Source organism: Mastacembelus armatus, chromosome 16 (genome assembly GCF_900324485.2).
Source record: "Mastacembelus armatus chromosome 16, fMasArm1.2, whole genome shotgun sequence".
NCBI classification, from domain to species: domain Eukaryota; kingdom Metazoa; phylum Chordata; class Actinopteri; order Synbranchiformes; family Mastacembelidae; genus Mastacembelus; species Mastacembelus armatus.
In genome coordinates this window covers 18,418,727-18,439,536 of record NC_046648.1, presented here as the reverse complement: position 1 = coordinate 18,439,536, position 20,810 = coordinate 18,418,727, and the positions used below count along the sequence as shown (strand labels likewise).

At 39.3% G+C, this 20,810-nt stretch overlaps 3 protein-coding genes across 5 annotated transcripts; 1 reads left to right on the top strand and 2 right to left on the bottom strand.

Moving 5' to 3' along the window:
- Positions 1 to 1,101: 1,101 nt before the first annotated feature.
- LOC113136385 (meprin A subunit beta-like) lies at positions 1,102 to 5,995 on the top strand. Its single transcript, XM_033325611.1, has 15 exons — positions 1,102 to 1,655; positions 1,751 to 1,772; positions 1,939 to 1,983; positions 2,245 to 2,276; positions 2,373 to 2,469; positions 2,596 to 2,713; positions 2,846 to 3,024; positions 3,163 to 3,381; positions 3,492 to 3,644; positions 3,756 to 3,974; positions 4,205 to 4,645; positions 4,737 to 4,901; positions 5,050 to 5,158; positions 5,283 to 5,329; positions 5,684 to 5,995. Exons 1-14 carry the CDS (start codon positions 1,608 to 1,610, stop codon positions 5,299 to 5,301), a joined length of 1,866 nt encoding a protein of 621 aa, XP_033181502.1. The 5' UTR covers positions 1,102 to 1,607; the 3' UTR covers positions 5,302 to 5,329; positions 5,684 to 5,995.
- Positions 5,996 to 6,074: 79 nt separating this feature from the next.
- Positions 6,075 to 10,487, bottom strand: tomm40 (translocase of outer mitochondrial membrane 40 homolog (yeast)). 2 transcript variants are annotated; one of them, XM_026317159.2, is made up of 9 exons: positions 10,338 to 10,487; positions 9,632 to 9,867; positions 9,028 to 9,188; positions 8,448 to 8,549; positions 8,250 to 8,355; positions 7,606 to 7,728; positions 7,307 to 7,383; positions 7,013 to 7,115; positions 6,075 to 6,477 (listed from the first exon to the last, which is right to left on the bottom strand). In XM_026317159.2, the coding sequence occupies exons 2-9, from the start codon at positions 9,846 to 9,848 to the stop codon at positions 6,338 to 6,340; spliced, it is 1,029 nt and encodes a 342-aa protein (XP_026172944.1). In that variant the 5' UTR covers positions 9,849 to 9,867; positions 10,338 to 10,487; the 3' UTR covers positions 6,075 to 6,337. The 2 variants fall into 2 exon arrangements, with proteins under 2 accessions (XP_026172944.1, XP_026172945.1); XM_026317160.1 differs by having other exon boundaries at positions 10,334 to 10,475.
- Positions 10,488 to 11,505: 1,018 nt separating this feature from the next.
- ddx61 (DEAD (Asp-Glu-Ala-Asp) box helicase 61) lies at positions 11,506 to 20,774 on the bottom strand. Of its 2 annotated transcripts, none has more exons than XM_026317085.1 (13): positions 20,713 to 20,774; positions 18,894 to 19,717; positions 18,336 to 18,399; positions 18,085 to 18,189; positions 17,591 to 17,720; positions 16,972 to 17,118; positions 16,676 to 16,770; positions 16,444 to 16,566; positions 16,214 to 16,342; positions 15,872 to 16,052; positions 15,690 to 15,791; positions 15,310 to 15,528; positions 11,506 to 13,870 (listed from the first exon to the last, which is right to left on the bottom strand). In XM_026317085.1, exons 2-12 carry the CDS (start codon positions 19,070 to 19,072, stop codon positions 15,317 to 15,319), a joined length of 1,467 nt encoding a protein of 488 aa, XP_026172870.1. In that variant the 5' UTR covers positions 19,073 to 19,717; positions 20,713 to 20,774; the 3' UTR covers positions 11,506 to 13,870; positions 15,310 to 15,316. The 2 variants fall into 2 exon arrangements, with proteins under 2 accessions (XP_026172870.1, XP_026172871.1); XM_026317086.1 differs by having other exon boundaries at positions 20,648 to 20,766.
- Between the last annotated feature and the right edge of the window lie 36 nt (positions 20,775 to 20,810).

Genomic DNA, 20,810 nt, shown 5'->3' with positions numbered 1-20,810 from the left:
GGTGTGGGGCTTGTTAGCTATCCGACGGCGGAGAATTAGCCTGGGTGACGGTCCGACAGAAACATGCTCCTAAGCAGAGGCCCACGGCTCATCACCTGACTGTTCACGTCCTCTAACTTCTCCCCACTCAGCAAGAAACCGACTCTGATAATTGGTGATTCCATCGTCACAAACGTGAACTTAAGAGACTCCACCGGAAATAGTCAAATGTTTCCTGGAGCTAGAGCGGGCGACATCAAGTCAAACGTGAAGCTACTGACTAAGGCTAATCGTAAGTATGGTAAGATTGTTATTCACCTCGGCAGCAATGACAGCCAATTACACCTGTCGGAGGTCATTAACATTGCCAAACAATGTTGGACTCCGTACTTTTCTCTGGACCCGTCCCCAATCTGACCAACATTCCGTCGCTGGTTGTCTAGGTGGTGTCCACCAAACAGCGTCTATTGGGCCACTTTATGGTGAAAACCTGGTGTGGTAGGACGGGATGGCATCCATCCCTGCAGCCAGAGTTCTGACAGGAACTAGCAAGGGAGATCGTTGACTCCCTGTAAAATCAAGAATAGAATTTAAAATCCTTCTCTTCATGGTCAAGCTCCTTCATACCTTAAAGACCTCATAGTATCATATTATCCAATAGAGCACTTTGCTGTCAGAATGCAGGTCTACTTGTGGTTCCCAGTTTCCAAAAGCAGAATGGCTATCAAGCTTCTCTCCTGTGGAACCAGCTCCCAGTCTGGATTCAGGAGGCAGACACTACTTTTAAGACTAAACTAAAACCTTCCTTTTTGACAACGCATATAGGTAGGGTTGGTTCAGGTAACCCTGTAACCCTCTTAGTTTTGCTCCTATAGGCCTAGACTGCCTGGGGACTTTCCATCGGTGCACTGAGCTCCTCTACCCTCCTCTCCCTTCCTTTCGCCTTACATGTATATTCCACCATTGAATGTTACTAACTTTGTGCTCTCTCCCTTTCTCTCTGCCCTGTCTCCCATTACCTTCTGCAGGTGTCCCTGGTCCTGGAGCTGTTATTTTGCTGCTGTGCAGTTACTGGCCCCACCAGCCTGCAGTGTCTATTTGTTGTTTATTGTTGCTGTTATTTCCTGTCCGGTCGAGGCAGGGGGCAGCCCAAACTCAACCCGGTTCTGCTGGAGGTTTCTTCTGTTAAAGTGAGTTTTCCCTCTCCACTGTCGCTTGCTCATTACAGATTTGTTGGATTTTTTTGTTTTTCGTAAAGTGCCTTGAGATGATTGTATTGTGCTTAGGTGCATAAATTGAATTGAGTTTTCACTCAGATCTGTATTTGTGTAATTAATGTGTCAGACATGCTAAATTCTTTCAGGGTCTCGAGGGCAAATGTAGTTACTATGTTTAATTAGTGAGTTTTATGTTTGTGGAAGGACATGTTTGGTATCCTGCTCAAGTGTACCTAAGAGCTTTAGTTGCTTTTGTTGAGCTGTAGATACAGTTTGGAAATCAACAGTATGACAGTGTTCCTGCAATAACAGTTAATAAGTTCATAATTCTTTGAGAATCGGACTTGGGGGACACGGCAAACTATTCCAATTTAACATTCTATGCTGTTTTGAGGACATTTCTTTACCGTCATGAATAACTGCCTTACTGTTGTGCTGATCATACTCCATTTTGCTGTGGTGAGTAAAGTTATATAGCTATTTTGTCGTCTTAAAGGAAATGTCATGTATTTTTCAAATTTACTCCACTTTGATACTCTCTCATTCACTTCCAGCCTCTCAAGCCAGCATTAATAGGTAAGCCTTTTTGTGTAATGAAATGATCAAGTATTTTTATCGTAAATGACAAAGAATTATTTAACCATCTTTACATTGTACGCCAAATGTAGATAGACAGCTAGAGCTGCTGAAACAAGTGACTGTTTCTGTGTAAACATCAAACAATCTGTTCATTAATTCTTAGAAATCGGTGATGTGGAGGAATTGGACATTACAGAGATAAGCGAAGGTAAGATGGAATAAATATTTCATTTGAGGTTAATGAATTTAAGCCACACATTACTATTTCCCTGGTTTCAGAGTTCTGCTGAAAGGCTAGAGGCCATAGCAGGAGGAAAGTAAACAGATACTGTGCACTGTGCAGCTGAGACAGATGTAAAGTTTACCTAAAAGTCCTAATTATTAACATTTAGTAACATCCTACAGTGGGTTATTGTGTTCTTTGTTTGCTACCTGCAGGAGCAATAGTGATTTTCTGTTTATCTTCCAGGGCTGGACTTACCTGAGAGTGACATTACTGAAGTATGTAACATGTATCATTTATCTTACTGATTTCTTGTGTGATGATGTGTATGAAGTTTTGTCTATTAATGTAGTAATTCATTGACTTCACTCAAGGAAATTAAGACAGAGACAAGAGAGAATGGGAACACTGTCTTGAACACAGAACTGCTGTGGCCAAACCCTGTTCCATATGTCTTAGAAGACAGTCTTGGTGAGTGGCAGCAAACAGACTTTTACTGTACCTTTCATCATGTTAATACATTTCTGTAGACATCAACAGGTAAAAAGACAGTGGTAAAACTTTAATTGTGACTTTAGATATTGTCTATGTGCACAGATCTGGAAGCTAAAGGAGTCATTCTCCAGGCTTTCGAACATTTCCGTTTGAAGTCGTGTATTGATTTCAAGCCCAGACAGTCTGAGGAAGACTACATTTCAGTCAGAAGGAACCCAGGGTAATTCTGTTCTTCTCCCCAAAAATAATCTACTTTCAATTGTGACAAGATGGTTTCTTTACTTGTTTTTGACTTTTGCATTTCTAATGTATTTTGAGCATTTATTACTTGCCATTTTTCATCTCTCTGCAGGTGTTACTCTTTTGTTTCAAGGATTATTAAAAGTGGCCAAGTTCTGTCCATTGGTGAGAATTGTGTTTCTCTTGGTACAGTGGAACATGAGTTTCTCCATGCTTTGGGGTTTCATCATGAACAATCAAGATATGACAGAGACGACTACGTGACCATTAACTGGAGAAACATCAAAGACGGTACAGTAACCACGATCTATAAAAAAAATAATCAGCTTCACCTATTTTAGATATGTAAAAAAAACAAAAGAGGATGAAATAATGTACTGCTGCACTGCATAGTGTCATGAGTTTAAATGTCATTATGTGTCTATACAGGACTACAGAACAACTTTAAGAAATTAAGCCGGAATTCCAGTATAACATTCAGTGCTCCATATGACTACTTATCAGTGATGCACTATGGCAAAGATTTCTTCTCCAAAAACTCAGGAGACACAATCATCACTAAGCTACCTCAGTTCCAGGACAGAATTGGCCAGCGAATGGAAATGAGCCCTCTGGATGTCTTTAAGTTGAATCTCCTCTATCGCTGCAGTAAGTTATGACTGTGACTGTTCTTGTGATGCTGTTAATTGTAGATTACAGAAGTTGACACATTTGAACTGTGCAATAACTGGATGCACTTTTATGATCTGTGAGTGCAGACACAACCATTTCTTTTATGGGGTACTGTGGCTTCTCTAATGCTGATACCTGTGGGATGAGCTACCGCGAAAATGGTTTGGAAGGTTGGAAGAGGATGAACACTGCAGCTGGAGGGCCTTTAACTGACCACACCGATATGAACAAGACTGGTGGTAAAGTCAAATTACACAGTATTAAAATTATTTTTCGGAAGATATTTCCTAACAAACCAGATATTCTTAACATTAACTGCTACATCAATTTACAAATACTCCATTTTCCAGGTTACTTCATGCATGCTAGCACAGCATCAGGTCAAGAGGGAGACTCAGCCTGGCTGGAGACCAAGAAGATGATTCCTACTAGGGATTGTCATGTCCAGTGTCTCCAGTTCTACTATTACCATAGCGGGGGCCAATCAGACCAGCTCAATATCTGGATTAGAGAGTTCCAGGATGAAACAGACACTGCAGGAAGTCTCCACCTCATGGATCAGATCACTGGTGAGAAAGAACAATAAGTAAATTCCATGTTTAACCAGCTTATCTTGCATTTTATTTTGCTAACATTTGCAAATATACCGCTAAGTTTTATGAGAATGTAAGTGTATAGTTCTGTAGGTATTTGATCACAAAAGAAAGTATGGGACAAATACAAATTTTAAAACATCCAGAGAAAGGCATAAATGTCTGTACAACATGTTCAGTTTGTTTAAGACAATTTTCCTCTCCAGGTCGCCCAATGTTTGCTTGGCAGTTTCATAAGGTTCCCTTGAATGCTTCCAAGCCCTTCCAAGTTGTTTTTGAGGTGCGTAAAGGCGGCAGAGACTCTTCAGGAGGCTTTTCCATTGATGACATCAACCTATCTGAGTCTGAGTGTCCACACAGTGTATGGCAAATTAATGATTTCGAGACAGTTCTGACAAACAATGACTTTGACAGTTATGTATTCAGTCCTCGGATGTATTCTACAGAAGGTTATGCCTACCAGGTGATACTACGTCTGCGTGAAACTTTTTTTGGAGTTCTTTTTCGCTTAGTGTCCGGTGAGTATGATTCAACACTGGAATGGCCTTGCCCATGGAGGCAGGTAACCATCTCCATGCTGGACCAGAACCCCCAAATTCAAAGACAGATGTCCAAACAGATCACTCTGACTACCGATCCATCATCCTGTAAGTCTGAAAGACATTGTCAATAGTCTGATATGTTGCTGTATGAATACAATTGGTTGCCCCAGTAAAGTGATTTTCTGTTTTCCTGAAGCTGGATTTGACGACCCTCGTACGGTGGGAGAACTAACTAGAACAAATGGAGAATCTTTTTATGCGAACTCAATCTATGGAATTGGTTCATTTCTGTCACTGGAGGAAATGAAAAACCAAGACTTCCTTAAAGGAGGCAATGCTGTCTTCCTTATTTCAATTACAGGTGAGCTAAAGCATCCTTAGTGATAAATTTGCTAATATTTATTAAAATATAAATGTAAGCTTAACAATGCCTTTATGTTTTCATAATATACTGTTATTCAAGCTTTGGGTATATTGTTAAAAATGTTCTTTACATACACATTCTCTAGATATTTCCAGTCTGCAGCAAGGCAACTCTCTGCCATGTCCAAAACATCTGGCTAACAGATATCCAATCACTTGCCCAAGCAGCTATGCCAAAGGCCCATGTGAAAAAAGGTAAGTTCAAAATACATTATGAAATAATTGTCAATGATTTTGCCAAAACTTATGTGGAGTGTCTCTTAATCTGTACACTCCATTTTTAATGTGCAAAGCAATCACTGAGTTTGTGATCCTTTAGGATGGACACAAGTTTATGAATCACCTTGGAGGAACAGCCTCAAAATGGTAGGTTGTACTTTGCTTATGTTGTGAAGTTGCTCTGAATGTATTTTTAAACACTAACTGTATGGCATTACATCAGGGGGTGCAAAAACAGAGTGAAAAATATAAACCTGCATGTTTGAACAATGTCTGAGCACAAATGTGAAGCTTGCATACACAGACAGAAGAGCGGATACTATTTTCTGTGCATGCAAGCTTCACTTTTGTGCTTCTTGAAGTGAGCTGCATATTTTACAAACTGTTGAAAGACTTATAGTTTTTGTGCCTCCTAATTTTAACATCGATTTAATGCCATAATTATGTCTTATGTGGTAGGAAATGTTAACAAATGGATATTCTTCATACCTTATTCAACAGGACTGCCATCTGTGTTCAGCTGCTTCATGTGATCACATTACAAGACAGCTAATAAAGAGGTGTTTCATGTTTGCTAGGTGCTGGCGTCCATAAACGTCCTTTTATTACACTGTCTTCAGTAACACCTCAAAAGTTGTTTTGCGCATTTGTCAGTAGCTATTTATCCATCATCTATACTCACTTTTCCAGTGGCCTGCAGGCGATAACATAGCAGCAGGATAAATTGCAGACTGAATCTTTCCCTCAAGCACAACTTTCAAGTTGTTTTTTTCTAGAAGCAAACACAACATCCAGTTTTACAAAAGGTAATCACATTTATTTGAATCCATCATACACGATCACCATATATTATGTCTAACCACATTGATTTTCACATGTTCTCATGCATCACCTGATGCTCTCTGATATACGTCTGTAGCCTCTGGGTATTTCCAATACACCACATAGGAAAGATATTTGTGCTACAATATGTAGACATGGCTTGGCCAGTCCTGGCTCCTTGGTGGTTGGCTTTGTCTCTCTGTCTGCCCCAGAAATAACAGCTGTAGGAGAGTCTCTGAATCCAATTTCTAAAACTTAGTCCAGGTTCCTGTGTGCCTCTGTGCTGGTCCAAGCTGTGGCCTGCAAGTTGGCTCCAGGTAGGCCTCTGCATTTCTAGCCAATGGTGACACCAAAGCCACACTGGAACTTGTTCTTGCGGTGGTTGAGGAAAGCACCTAGGGCCAGTGTGAGAGGCAGTGGTAGGAGTTTCTTTTCAAGGGTTGCCCCAACCACCCAGTTGCTATCAACTGTGCCTGAGGAGAGGGAAGGCAAAAATGTCCATGAATTTCTTTACAATTTTTTTTTTCCTTGAAATGTTCCAATTAATAATCACTGAAAGGTATATTCTTAGTAGAGCTTAATTAGTAATTAATTAGTCAATTAAGTTTTTAAATTGAATTTTTACAAGAGAATATAGATCTGTTTTCAACATCTTATTGTCAAAAAAGGAACCCTAAATGAGCTGGTCACATGTGATGACTTTTAAAGAATGTAATCAACTTTAGAATCTGAGTACTTGTTTTTACTGGAATTTGACACATCAAAAGTAGGTGGTGCATGAATTCTAATGTAGGATCATGTTATCAGACCTGGTGAGCTGCATCTAAAAACACTATCTGAGGAACATGGACTGGATGTTGCTATGAGCAACATGCATTCAGCACCACAATATGTTGAATATGTACTAGATCTAACTAATCAATAAATACATTAATTGCCAACTATTTTAATCTAATTTCATCAATAATATTAGTTGTCGCAGCTCTCATTCTTAGTGTATTTATTTACCTTTAAAGAGCAGGTTAGCTTTAGGAAGGTCCAACTGGTAACCAAAGGATGTGGTGGTGTCTTGCATCCTTGTGCTGGCTTCAAATTCAACTCCTATTTGCAACTGCAGTAAAAGTCAGAAATGAGAGGACAGATTCATACTTTTGTAGTGGTTCATATGTACTTAGAATTTTTTGGTTGCTAAAACTTTTTATCCCAACAAGATCTAAGTTGAAAAGCTCTACTGTTTCACAATAGACTTGACAAAACCTACATACAAATACAACCATGCATTTCTTTCCTAATGTTAAATACCTGATCATTAGCTTTGTGATAGTATGTAGCATGAGCTCCTGCACCTCCCAAAGTCAATGTAGCAACGTAGTTGTCACCTGATGAGAAAGAAAGACCTTGTCTATCACAAACATAACACTGAGATGGAATTAGGCACCACTTTCTCTAAATCCTAATAAAGAAAAGTGTGTGAAAACAGCTTCCACTGTGAATATTTGTGGTAACTGGTAACTAATTGCAAAATTAAAACATTAATAAGGCATGACAGCAAAATATGAAGTTGTTCATGAAGTGCACAGTAAGCTCAGGGTGGAATTTACCTGTGTACCTGCCCAAGAGGGAGGTGACTGTTCCTTCCTCTCCTGGTCTCCTGTGGTACACTAGCTCACCACCCAGAGTCAGTGCTGGTGTTATAGACTGGAGATAGTGGGCCACCACGATGCCTAAAGGACAGTAGTAAAGAAATTTCCATCAAATATATAGATTCCCCCACCCCTCAGTCATATTTGAAGTACCCTCTCTCAGGTCTTCCAGCAAGGATAACATTTTTTTAACCTGCTGTGTTTAGCCTAAAAGTGGGCATAGCAATTCTATAGCTACAGCTGATTTCACTCTTCCTACCACTATTGTAGGGAACCAACGCTTTCACAGACTAATTTGATTGCTCTGATGACCGCCACTGAAGTTAACTTTGTTTCCCTAATTCTCTATAACAAAGTATTTAGATACTTTAGTCATTCAATTTATTATTATTATATATCATTATCTTATATATCAATAAGCAATTTCAATATAATGAAATGTAACAAGCTCTAAAAATCCTGTTATGATAGGAACTCTACTTATGATCTGTATAACTTCTCACTCTTAACAAAACCCCTTTACTGAAGTTGTTTTTAGGCGCTGCCAACATATACACAATAAAACCTCCAATAAACTTTTGTGAAATTATTTGTACTCGTACCAGATCCAACAAGAACGTCAGGATTTCCAAGGGTCACAGCAGAAGTGAAGTCTTTGCCACGATACTCCATGTCACATTGCCAATTAACGAACTTATGCTGTTGAGTCTACAACACACAAAAGGTAGAAAAATAAACATCTAAGACAAATGACAATGAGCAAAACATCTGAGAGGCTGTTCACAAGTCAACATACACACCTGGATAGCTATTTTGGAGCGAAGAGCAGTTGTGAGCTGGTGGATGACTTGAGCATTCACACTGCCAGTATTATCCATATCTCCAACCATGACTGGGAATGACTGCAGGGAACAAAGCAAAGGTTTGTCAGCTTGTAAGTCATGGGCAACTGAAATCTATCCATATCTATCAAAAGGTAGCTAAGAGCCACAGTATAGAGCTCTGGGCTTTATAACTTCCCAAATATCAGGGTAAATGTTGAACTGTATTAAACAGTTGCTCTTGTGCTCATTATGGTAAAAGGAAAAAACAGTCAAGCTGAAGCATGTTTTTTAGTTTTGGACCCTGACACTGATTAAATGGCTCATTAAAAACAAAAGACTTTCATTGATATTTTGACATGGCTTTGTTTCTGTTAAGTTTGCTTCCTTTTACCTTTGCCATAAAAATATATTTCTATAACTGTCCAACGGCAAATTACTTTTTTCCCTCTCTACTGATATTTCTTACTTTCCCAAATTGAAAAACAAAGCTTTAAGCTCCATAAGTTAACATCTTTGCTGAAATGACAAGGGGAAATGACAGGAAAACGATCCTTACCTCAGCTGGTCCAATTTGTTTGCTGCCAACGTAGGTGGCACCAAAACGGTAACCGGAATCTCCCAAGGAACTGAGAGTAATAGTGTGGCTGACCTGGAAGTGATTAGTCAGGCCTTTGTTCACCACTAACCGCACCCCTTCCATCTGCAGGGGGAACACTTCTAAAACAGACAAGGGACAAAAAAAAAAAAAAAGATCTCTGTAACATTTTAACATCAGCCAGTGTGGCCTGACTAACATCATTATTAATGAAATGTTGAACATACACTACTGGTCAAACATTCGAGGTCACGCCATTTTTTTTTTTCTTGACATCTAAGTAGTTCATGTCCAGGTATTAACCTCAAATGATACAACACACATACATCACTAAAACTGAAAACGTATGTGAATCACATACTGAGTACATAGTCCAACCAAATGGTTCCATGACTGTGCTTTAGTTTTATCCGAATACTCGTTTTGTGTTTCATCTCCAGAGTATTTCAGAAACATTGCCCTAACCTATACAGATGTCAGTAACAACTGGAAAATTGAAGTGACCACAAACGTTTGACCAGTAGTTTGATGCTGATTTAGACAATTCAACAGCTAATTTTCTAACCTTTACATTTGCGATGACACTCCTCATATGTGCCTGGGTTTGGGAGCGGGGAATCCGCATCTGGCGTCTGCTGGTCCGACCCAGACATCGGAGGGACGGAAGACACTGAGGGCACCGTAAAACCTGGAGGGACCGACACCAACCCAGGGAGCCCTTGACCACCTCCAGCTGCAGCTGGGGCCGGACTGGGGGAGGCGGCAGCCAACACACTGCCCATACTCTGCGACTCTAACAGACTAAGAAAAGGACAGTACGGGGATGAACACTTTACCCAACTCCATGCATGTAGCTGCCCTAAACTCAGCAGCTAAACTATAAGTCCCACTGTCCAGGCTGCAGCGGAAAAGCTAAGGCCCGGTTTACTCAGACTGTCGACATAAAGAATAAAACGCAACACGACTAACTAACTACATGGCATATCGAACTACAACCTCTCCGCTACAGACGCCACATTTAAGGACAAATGAGCAGGCATTAAAATATGCGCTAGCAGTGTTTAAGCTGTGAAGGCTAACGCCAACTAGCAGAGGTTGATGTTGGTTAGCTAGCTGGCTAGGTAGCCATGTGGAGTCGACCACGAGATGTACTCGTCTACATTTGGTTGGAAACCCGGTGGTTTGGGATACGACAGTGGACCCGCCACTATCGCTTATCTTCTTCACAACAAACAGCTAATGCATTTAATTTCTTAAATGTAGTTACTCACACTGACGGTTTGGCTCCAGGGGTAGCTCCACACCGGCAAAGTTCGCGACAACGTCCGTGACCGTAGTTGACAAGTGCCCGCCCACTTCCCTTTGCTCATTCAGGGATTGGCTAATAGCCATGCGACGCAAGACGCCATTGGTTGAAATGAGAGCTGCGTTTGCTTCATTCAACCGCCTCCTTAATGACATTCCAAGGGTACACCTGTTTTGGGTGTCATAGTGCAACAATACATTTACAACATTATATATATATATATAGATATATATATATATATCTATATATATATAGACCCAGACATCGGAGGGACGGAAGACACTGAGGGCACCGTATATCTATATATATATAGATAGATAGATATATATAGATATATATATAGATATAGATATATATCTATAGATATAGATATATATATATATATATAGATATCTATATATATATAGATATATCTATATATAGATATATATCTATATCTATAGATATATCTATATAAAGCCGCATTTTACATAAAAAACAATCTTAAGTATGCATGATAAACACACACATGGGACATGACCAACGTTCTGACTTAAACAATGCGACAGTGGAAGTGAGAACTGAAAAGTTTGTGGATTCCAACTGGGCCCTGTTTCAACAAGCAATACAAAGTTAGCAGAATACTTCTGTGGAAAAACCTTAACCACGCCCACACTTCAAAAACACAGACCTGCTGACTAGTGTACAATGTTGGATACACAGGTTCCTGACTGCTGCATTTTATCCCACTGTGCAAAAGCTCCAGGCAATTTAAGTATTTAGATTATTCGCACTATACAATCACAGAGGCATCAGACTAGTCCCAAATTCATTCTGCAGTATGGCTATTCCACACATATAGACAGGACTATTTTCAGCCACAACAAGGAATCATGCAACAGATGGTTAAACCCCCACAGGGACCTGCCCTCAGCATTAGAGTCAGAGTGGGATTACACAGACAATCCACAAAACTGTGGCAAGTACCGTGAAAACCTGTGGACATGTGCAACTGGGTTCATAGATGTTGCTTTAAGGCAAAAGGTAGACATACCAAATATTCATGCATTATTTTCAAAGCATAACCATTTTACTTACAGTGCGTAGGACAAGCAACTAATTCAATCACCATTTACAGAAAAGACACTTAAAAGTAAGAGTCAGTCAGTGGGACTTTAATTTCTTTGAGGTGCTGGCATTGACAAATTTGAAAAACATTCTTGTCCATCACATTTAACTGGACATCTGGCCAGGTCACAGAAACGTTTATTCCTCCAGAATGCAGTGATGAGACAATGGTCGCAGGTTACAAACCACTTAGAAAAAGTTCTCAAGTTTACATGTAGTAACATTTAAGAGTTTTCTGCATTGAACTAAATAACTGGGGAAAAAGTCCATCAATAAGAGACCAGAGACAGACCTGAAAAAAGTTGGGACTAATTACCAAGGGAACACTCATATACAAGTCCTTTCTCCTGCTGGTGTTTACCAGTCAAATTATCAATAGAAAAGTCACAGTGTTGAGGTTTAAATTTTAGGTTATTTTTTATTTATTTATTTTTTACAAATAAGGGTACTGTTTGGGTGCAATTTTACCTAGAATAAAAACCTGGACAAAGCCAACCTGGACAGCCGAGAGGTCTGACATTACACTAAGGCACTTCAAAAGGACAAGAAGACAGAAATTACATTGAGATGACTGAACACATTGGCCACCTTCACCTACGGCCTTTCTCATCCCGTTATGTTTATTACTGATTGCCTCTAGACCTGAGAAAATACTGCCAAGTGCTTTGGTTCTAAAGGGACCAAGGACATTTCACAATACTGACGTTCTGTCATTGGACTAGTGCTTTGACAAAAATGCACTACAGTGTCAAAGACATTACACTGTCACTATCTTTAAATATCTCATTTCTGTAGTAAACACTTCAATGTAAAAAGCTTAACATCAGTAACACTTACGTCAAGTGCTCTGTACTGTAGCACCATAGTCAGCCTCCTCTTATGATAAAAGTGATCATTTTGGTTTCTGTACCTGTACTCTAATATATGCAAAGCTTTTTGTCTGTTCTTCCAACTTTGGTTCCCTTTTGAAGGCTGTTATCACAGATAATCTGGTAATTAAGTTGGTGGGAAAAAGAATTTTATAACCAACAGGAATGACGGCCAAAGCTACAAAAAGAACTACACTTACTGGCCACAGTATTAGGTACACCTGTTAATGCAAATACCAAAATAAAAGAAATGCATGCAAACACAATCGAAAGGTTAAGAGACCAAACAAAAGAATAAAGAAAAGTGATGTGTAAGGTAATGCCTGTGGAATGACTGCTGGTGTTGACACAAGTCCAGAGTTTGCAGAGTGGTGCAAAAAATAAAAACATGAGTGGCACCTGAAAAAAAATAAAGATGCCCTTTTAATTAGAAACAGAGGAGACAGGTCAGACTGGTTCACGCTGACAGGAACGCGACAATAATGACATGTTACAGCAGAGATATGCATGCAAGAAAACCTGAGGCTATAGTGAGGGCAGGCTCATAAATCTGCACAGCAGGTGATGGTTGCCTTGTAAATAAAAATGTTCTGCTGCAACATGCAGATGGCAGAGTCAATCTGGCAAAAGTAACAATGCATGACTTTTTGTCAGGTGGTAATGGTGTAGTGATGAGAATCTCTTTTTGGCCATTTAAAACTGATCTTTGTTTCAATTTTCCAGAGCCTACTTGGTTACTGTTAGTGACCACATGCTTGTCATGTCAATTTAATCATCCTTTAAAAGCTTTTTACGGCAGAACATCATCCTCTGGATGGCCTTTGCAGTCACCACCTCAGTCTGACAGAGCACCTTTGAGATGCAGTTAAACAATCTGCATAGGAAGCTAGCAAATCTGCAGCAACAAGTCAGGATATCATGTCAACATGAGCCAGTGTCTGTGGAATGCTTCCAGTACATTGATGCAAAAAATTCAGAGTTCTGGAACCAAAAGGGGGGAACTGCCCAGATATTTTAAGAAGTGTACCTATTAAAGTGGCCAATGACTACTTTTTTTTTTTTTTTTTTAAAAGTGCAGTTTCCGCTTTAATCACCTGCTTTAAAGAAATAGCATCAGCAGGATATAAACATGGCCATATATAGTTCATAAGCATAGGAGGGATGTGAGCAGGCCTCTGTCCTTTACTTCAACTTTGGTTTCACATTTTCATTCTTAAAGCAAAGTACAAAAATGCAAGTGATGTTTATGGACTGTCAATAGTGGATAAGATCAATGACAAACTTAAGTAACAGTCCAAATCACGTGTACAGCAACCATCTCTACAGCAACCATTAAAGTGGCTTTGAATGGAAAAGACACCAGTTTACCAAGTCATGCGCAGAGTTAGAAGTCTGCTATAAACTCAAACTGGAAATGAAAAAAACTAAAATACACATTTTGATGGGAGAGTGGGGAACAAAAATTCTCACTACATGAAGTATAGCCAGCATTGTTTGATGAACCGCAGGTGCCATGTTTCTCCTGAAAAAAGAAACACAAAAGCAGAGTTAGAATCACATGAACAAATCACAGATTTTAGCACACCTGACAACTGGCTCTGCCTAATCCATGTTGACTGTTGTGTAGGAAAAAAAACCCTTAACCTTTAAGTCCCATAAAACTTCAGTTAATCCTCTTGATGAAACAGTATACTGTCCATTTGCTAGCATATGGTCTCCTCAAGCTAGTGCTCAGATGTTTCGAGCATTATGAATATATTCTGTACTAATTTAAATGTCCACCACAGCACTGCCATTTTTTTTAAATGTACAAACTAAACCTGAATGTAGAAGCTAACAGTTTCTTTGATTTTAACATTTTTACTTACTCATTTAAACAATTAATGTACCTTTACATTCTTTCTTCCTTTGTGAAAAAAGTGACTTCATGACGGTACGAGCACCAAGTCAAGCCATGGACTGGCAAAACAAGCTCAGTAATGAAGTAAATAACTTGAACTTGTTCCTATCTTACTGACCAGAGAGGAAAGCTTTATACCATAACACTAGCCACACACAAGGCTGAATATTAACCCTTCAATAGTTTTTTGGTCTCATTTGAACAAATGAGAAAATACGGATCAAATGAATAAGAGCAGAAAATCTCCCTGCTCCTGGACAGTTGATCAGTGACTAAATATTGTTTCAATTTGGCTTTTAAGAGCACTTAACCCTCGGGTCGACAAACGTGCCGGTGTGTTTTGAGCATCTTCTCCTGATAACGCTCTACACTCCCCCGAGAAATGACATTAAAAGGTCAAACTTCACAGAATTTACTCACTTTCTGTGCGTTTGGATGATGGTACGTTACGCAGGTGAAGAAGCGCTTCGCATGTTCCAGACAGAGACAAAGAGTTTACTTTCTCCTCAGAGGAAAAACACGACTGAAATGACGAATGTTTGGATCCGCATTGTATTGTATTGTGTTGTGCTAATCCCCTCTCAGCCACATTGACTGAAAGGTTCATTATGTGGTTCTTTGAGTGCGTCTTTGTCTTCTCAGGTAAATCAGGTGACTATTCATGGTGAGACACACCTTCCTGCGTATGCCCTTTCTAAACAAAAAGTGTCTTAGAAAATTTAAATCAGTATTGTTTTCTGTGAATGAGAACAAGATGATTTTCACATCATTGTGAAGCAAACACTACACTACAAGATTCATTTCTTAAAAGTCTTGTGAACCAATGTTCTGTTTGTGTTTTATGGTCTTATTTCAGTGACTTAAAAATTGTAGTTTTTCCACTAACCATGCATAAACACTGTTTTCTCAAAAACACAATCATGTAAGAATCATGTTTAAATGCAACAGAAAAAAGCAAATGTCAGGGCATGTCAAAACTTGTCCAGGGCCCCAAAACACCCTCAGAGGGTTACTATCCAAAGGCTTATTTTTAGTCACACTGGGGACTGTTCAAAACTCACCATTCATTCAGGCTGCTCCCAGTTCCTTTTTCTTGGTTCCGGCATCACAGCTGTCATCATCTGGGTCAACAGAGTGAAATTCTGCCACATACAGGCTCTTATCAATGCTGCTCGGGATGGGCTTAATGTCAGTAACCAGCTGTTCCTCAATGGTCTTCAGGTTGTAGCGGTCATCAGAAGTTATCAGATTTATGGCCAGACCCAGATGACCAAATCGCCCTGAGCGAGAACATATATAGGGTAGCTATTATAAACTTAGAGGAGTAGTGTCATGATGTGAACCTGGGTGTGCCAAATTTTGAGCAGTGATCTTAAGTGGTAGCAGTAAATTAAATGTATACTATTGACAGTAAGAATGTATAATCAGCTTAAACCTTTACCTGATCTGCCAATGCGGTGAAGGTAGGTCTCTGCACTTTTGGGAAAGTCAAAATTAATGACCACATTTACCGCCTGGATGTCAATTCCCCGAGTGAAAAGGTCTTCAAGAAAAAAAGTCTTCAATCAATCAACTGCACATTAATAACTTCAGTTCTCATGTTATATTTTGAAATCTACCTACCTGTGCAGACCAGGTTCCTGCACAATCCATTCCTGAAGTCATGGAACACACGGTTCCTGTACTCCTGCATCATCTTTGCATGAATATAGAAGCAGGAATAGCCTAGCTGGGTGATTTTCTTTGCCAGAAGCTCAACCCTCTGGGTGGAGTTACAGAAGATGATAGACTGATTGATCTGAAGCTGTAACACAAAATGATGTATGAAATTGAGAAACCATTTATGATTTTTAACCATTCATTCACAAAGCAGTGATAAAAAACCTCCCAGCATAGGACTGAATGACTCCAAGTTCTTCAAGTTTTCCAAAGCTCTCTATGGTAAAATATGTGTTGAACACTCACCCTAGAAAAGAGCGTGTTGAGACAGTGGACCTTCTGTCTTTCTGTCACATAGGCATAGTACTGGGTGATGCCCTTCAAGGTTAGCTCCTCCATTAAGTTGATCTCATAAGGCTTCTGCAGGTGATCGCTCTTAAAAAAAAAAAACAAAAAAAAAAACATCCATTGTGTCTAATGAAGTGCTAACAAGATAATTAATTTTCACCTCTTTAGAAATTCAAATTGCTTCTCACCATGAATTTCTGCACACTGATGGGGAAAGTTGCAGAGTAAAGCAGGATCTGGCGATCCTTGGACAAGAAGCTGATAATATCTTCTATCAGGACCACAAAGTCCTGGGACAGGAGCTTATCAGCCTGAATAAAGGAATGTTTAAAGAAACACTGTCACAAGTGGAAGGTCGGTTCGTTTTATAAAGGCAGTCAACAGTACTGATAGGTAATTTCAGAAAAGAGCCAAACCCACCTCATCCATCACCATCATCTGAGTCTTATCCACTTTGGCCACACCTTTCTTGACCAGGTCTAGTAACCTGCCTGGTGTACCAATCACTACATGAACTGTTACAAAGGAAGTAAACACAAAGAACATTCAAATTCAGGTTATTACACAGCCTGCTGGATTTCCTTGTTATTGTTAACTATGTTCTGCTGTATTTGGTACACCAAGAAAACGCCTTTATATTACTTTCAAAAATTCTCTACACAGATTTTTTTTTTTTTTTTTTAAATTATCTATCATACTAACAGCACAACAAGCACCTGTCTCATCAAGACGCATGATGTCATCCCTCAAGCTGGTGCCACCTGTAGTAGCCATGATCTTGACCCCTCCTAGGTGCTTACTGAGTTGAATGCTGATCTGGCTCATCTGCAGGGCTAACTCTCTTGTTGGCACCATTACTATGGCTGATGAAAACAGAAACAGGAAGGGCTGATAAAATACAAGGGCTGAAACTGTATATGTTCAGACATATTTAAAAAAAGAAAGAAAGAAAGAATAATAAAGAACTCAAAAACATGTGCAACACTACAAAGAAATACACGTCGTGTAGAGGTGTACAGCGATCATGGACCATATGTTTCCAGAGATTTATGCAGCACAAAAATATCTGTCTTGTTATATCTGCTCATAAAGGAGTTACATGTCTGGAGACAACTACTTCAAATTATTTGTGGAGAACAGCAGAATCTGTGCACCTAGGCGTTCCTTTCAATTCTGTTTCAGATTAAGATGGATTTATTAATTATATTGAAAGGTATTTACTGTCTATAATTTTATAATAATCCAATCCTCAAAGTCAAGCCCTTCATAGATTTGTATCTGTCTTGTTGCAATTATCTCAGAATTAAAGGTATCAAGGACAACAGCAGAACTCACCCTGGATATGATCCTTCTTCAGGTCTATTCTCTCTAGCAGAGGGATGAGGTAGGCACCACTTTTTCCTGTGCCATTCTTTGCTCGAGCCAAAATATCCCTGCCTGACAGAGCTATAGGGATGCTTTCCTCCTTTTGGCAGACACATAGTTCAAATTAGTACAATGGACATGACAAACTTAACTGGAAAAAAGAAAATTAAGTACAACATGCAGAAGAATTATTGTTCCTTTCCTTCTTTAGAATCCAGGGTTGCAAATGTCACAGCACATTACAATTTCTATTAAAGGTAAAAACGTCCTTTACTGCTAAAATAGTATATCTTAATTAAAACTAGAACTACTCACGTTAAGATAAATTTCGGTTTTAAGGTTGCCAAATAGGTAATTTTGATGAGGGCAATCTGGAACTTTCTCAAATCTGAAAAGCTAATCGATATTGTGTGTGCAGGTACAGTTAAGTTAGTTAAATAATTAAGGTAGTTTTAATTTTTTACCTGGATAGGAGAGGGTTTCTCCCATCCCATTTCAAAGATTCCCATTAGAAGCTCCCGCTTTAGACAGTAGTCTTCAAATTCATTTCCTTTGGTTGAGGTCACATCCTGAGACACAGCAGTTAAAAACAGATGCACATTCAGTGAGTTAACTATATATATAAATTCAAATTTTAAAAAAAACTCACAGGATGTTTCATAGAATTATGAACAGCAAATCTGATTATGTTTGCTATCACTAATATTGACCATACCGAAGTTTTCACCCTGTTGTCTTTTGGAGGAAGCTCCAGGCACTTCTTCCAGTTGTCACCAAACCTTATGGTAAAAACAAAATCTGGCTGGTACATTCTTTGACTTGTTTAATAGTTCACAAAAGCAAAAACTAAAATTAGAAACCCTAAAATAACTAAAGCACAACTGCACACATGTAATGGCAAATGAATATCATGGAGGGCTGAAGAGTGGATTGTGCACAGCTTGCCCAGCAAAGTGTATCCACTTCTGGAAATAGATGTTTTACTGCTCTTAAAACAGGTTTGATCTCTCTTAATGCATCATATATTTATGCTATATGTTATTTACTGGGTGCCGTTATCTGTTTATTGTATATAGTGATATTTCTGTGTAAAAGTAAATAAAGAGCTGCTGGACAATCTGAATTTCCCCCAGGAGGGATAAAGTATTTATCTATCTAGCTCACATTTATTTAACATTTGGCATACTTCTACATCCAGTCAATCTACATGAGTGATTAAATGAACAAAAAATGTATTTCACCAGAGTGATAATATGTGCAACCCGTATCTTACTTGATGCCACCACTTTTCTGGGGAATGCTGCTCCTTTTCTCAGGGGTGTTGGGCTGTTGGGCTGTGGCGAGAAGCCCGGGCTGTGGTCCAGCTGGCTTGCTCTGTCCTCTGAGTTGCCCATTTGTTTGCTTGTTCAGTCCAAGCAGTGGTGCTGGGTTTGCTGTCCTTGCTGTAGCCATGGGTTCAACACCTTAACTAGCAGTTTTCCTCGGTGTGCAAAAAGTATTTAGGCTGTTTTTCACTGACCTGTTGCTTAACGCACCCTTTGTGTAGAAAAATAACTAAAAGCTGAAAAATAAAATCTTTTCCTCCTATTTTCACTTTTTAGGGAATATACTGTGCACCTAATATGACATTCAGACTTCTTGAAAAGAAGTCACCTGCGTATTTATTATATTTACAAGCCAATTCTCCCAAAATGGAGAAAATTACATTCATGTGAAATAAATAAATCAAATACTGGACCAAAGTATAAACTATTATTTTTCCGTACTCTTTCCTGGCCTTCTTTTTAAGTATCTTGGCATTTTAAGTCTGAGTGCTATGTTTATAAATGTAACATGGCCAGTTGAAAAATATGATTCACTGGATCACTTCTCAGACTAATATGATTTGTTCCACTAATAAAGTTTTCAAACGTGTACACTGGTGCTTATTGCTGGCTCAAAAAAAGTCACTTCAGCAATCTTTTATTCAACACGGCCAGTCTAATTCAAATGTCTGTGATTATCTTGTCCCAGCTTCCTTTATTCCTGCAGTGAAAGTGGAAACGGCACACTGCAAGTGCTTTGGGAATCGGCGATTAAGCAAAAATCCAAGTTAACCTGCCAGACATAAAACAATCGTAGGTGGTTATGTTTGCGCATTAACAAACGAGGCATTAAAACAGCACATCATTTAGTGAGAGAGCAACCCAAGTGAGCTACTCAAAAGCACTGGACATAAAACTGTTATATTTTAGAGGAGTGAAATTATAATAACAATGCCTATCTTTGATAAGCTGGAACATATAACTAATACTACTTTCAGCAAAACCACCACATGTCGGCAACAGCTAGACCGCAAAAGTACTTCTTAAAAGTTAACGTTACGTTGTGAAACCATCAACAAAGTAACGTTTGCAAAACAGGACGTAAATTTGGGCCGCCAGCAATTTCATTATGAAGTGAAATTGGTATGAACAACTTTACCCGTGCGGTTTTACTGTGATGCTAATGGTAAAGTTATTGGGTAGTGTTAACCTACCCCAAAGTTAAGCTAACGCAATAACAACAGCAAGCTGTTATGATCAGAGTTAGCTGGGCATTGGACTTTCCATGAAACTAATGCTGCACGTATCGCTCCTTGTGTCTTCTTTCCTGAATACTGTCACTGTCGACGGCAAAAACAGCTTAGCACAAGTTAACTAGCGTTAGCATCCTTTTAACAGCGTTAAACCTATGCACAGCAACGTGGCTTTAACCATCCAGCTAGCAAGCTAACATTCACTAGGTCTTGTTGCTGTTTATGAGAGTGGCTATCTTTAACACTATCCATAGAAAATTATGTCCACCAAGCAGCTCTTCCCAGCTTGTACCCGTTAGCTACTCCAAAACTTTTATTCAATCTGATCAAACGGCTAGCATGCTAACGTTAGCTCAGCCATCGACGACAGTGTTAACCTCTATGTTTCAGAAACGTCTCTAAGCAGTAGGGGAACGACAATACCCTCGCTTTGCTACATTTACATAAAGCCTCCCCTGTCAGGTCGTTACCTAGCATTTAATCGTCCGTTTGGTTAAGTTAAGTAAATACTAGTTAGTTGTTTCCAGAAACCCACCGAGTTGTCCCTCTTTTGTCTCTTCTTTTTTCAACATGGCCGCGCGCTCGTTTTTGGGTTGGTTGAATGCTGGTTGGTGTCTCCAACCGACCAATCAC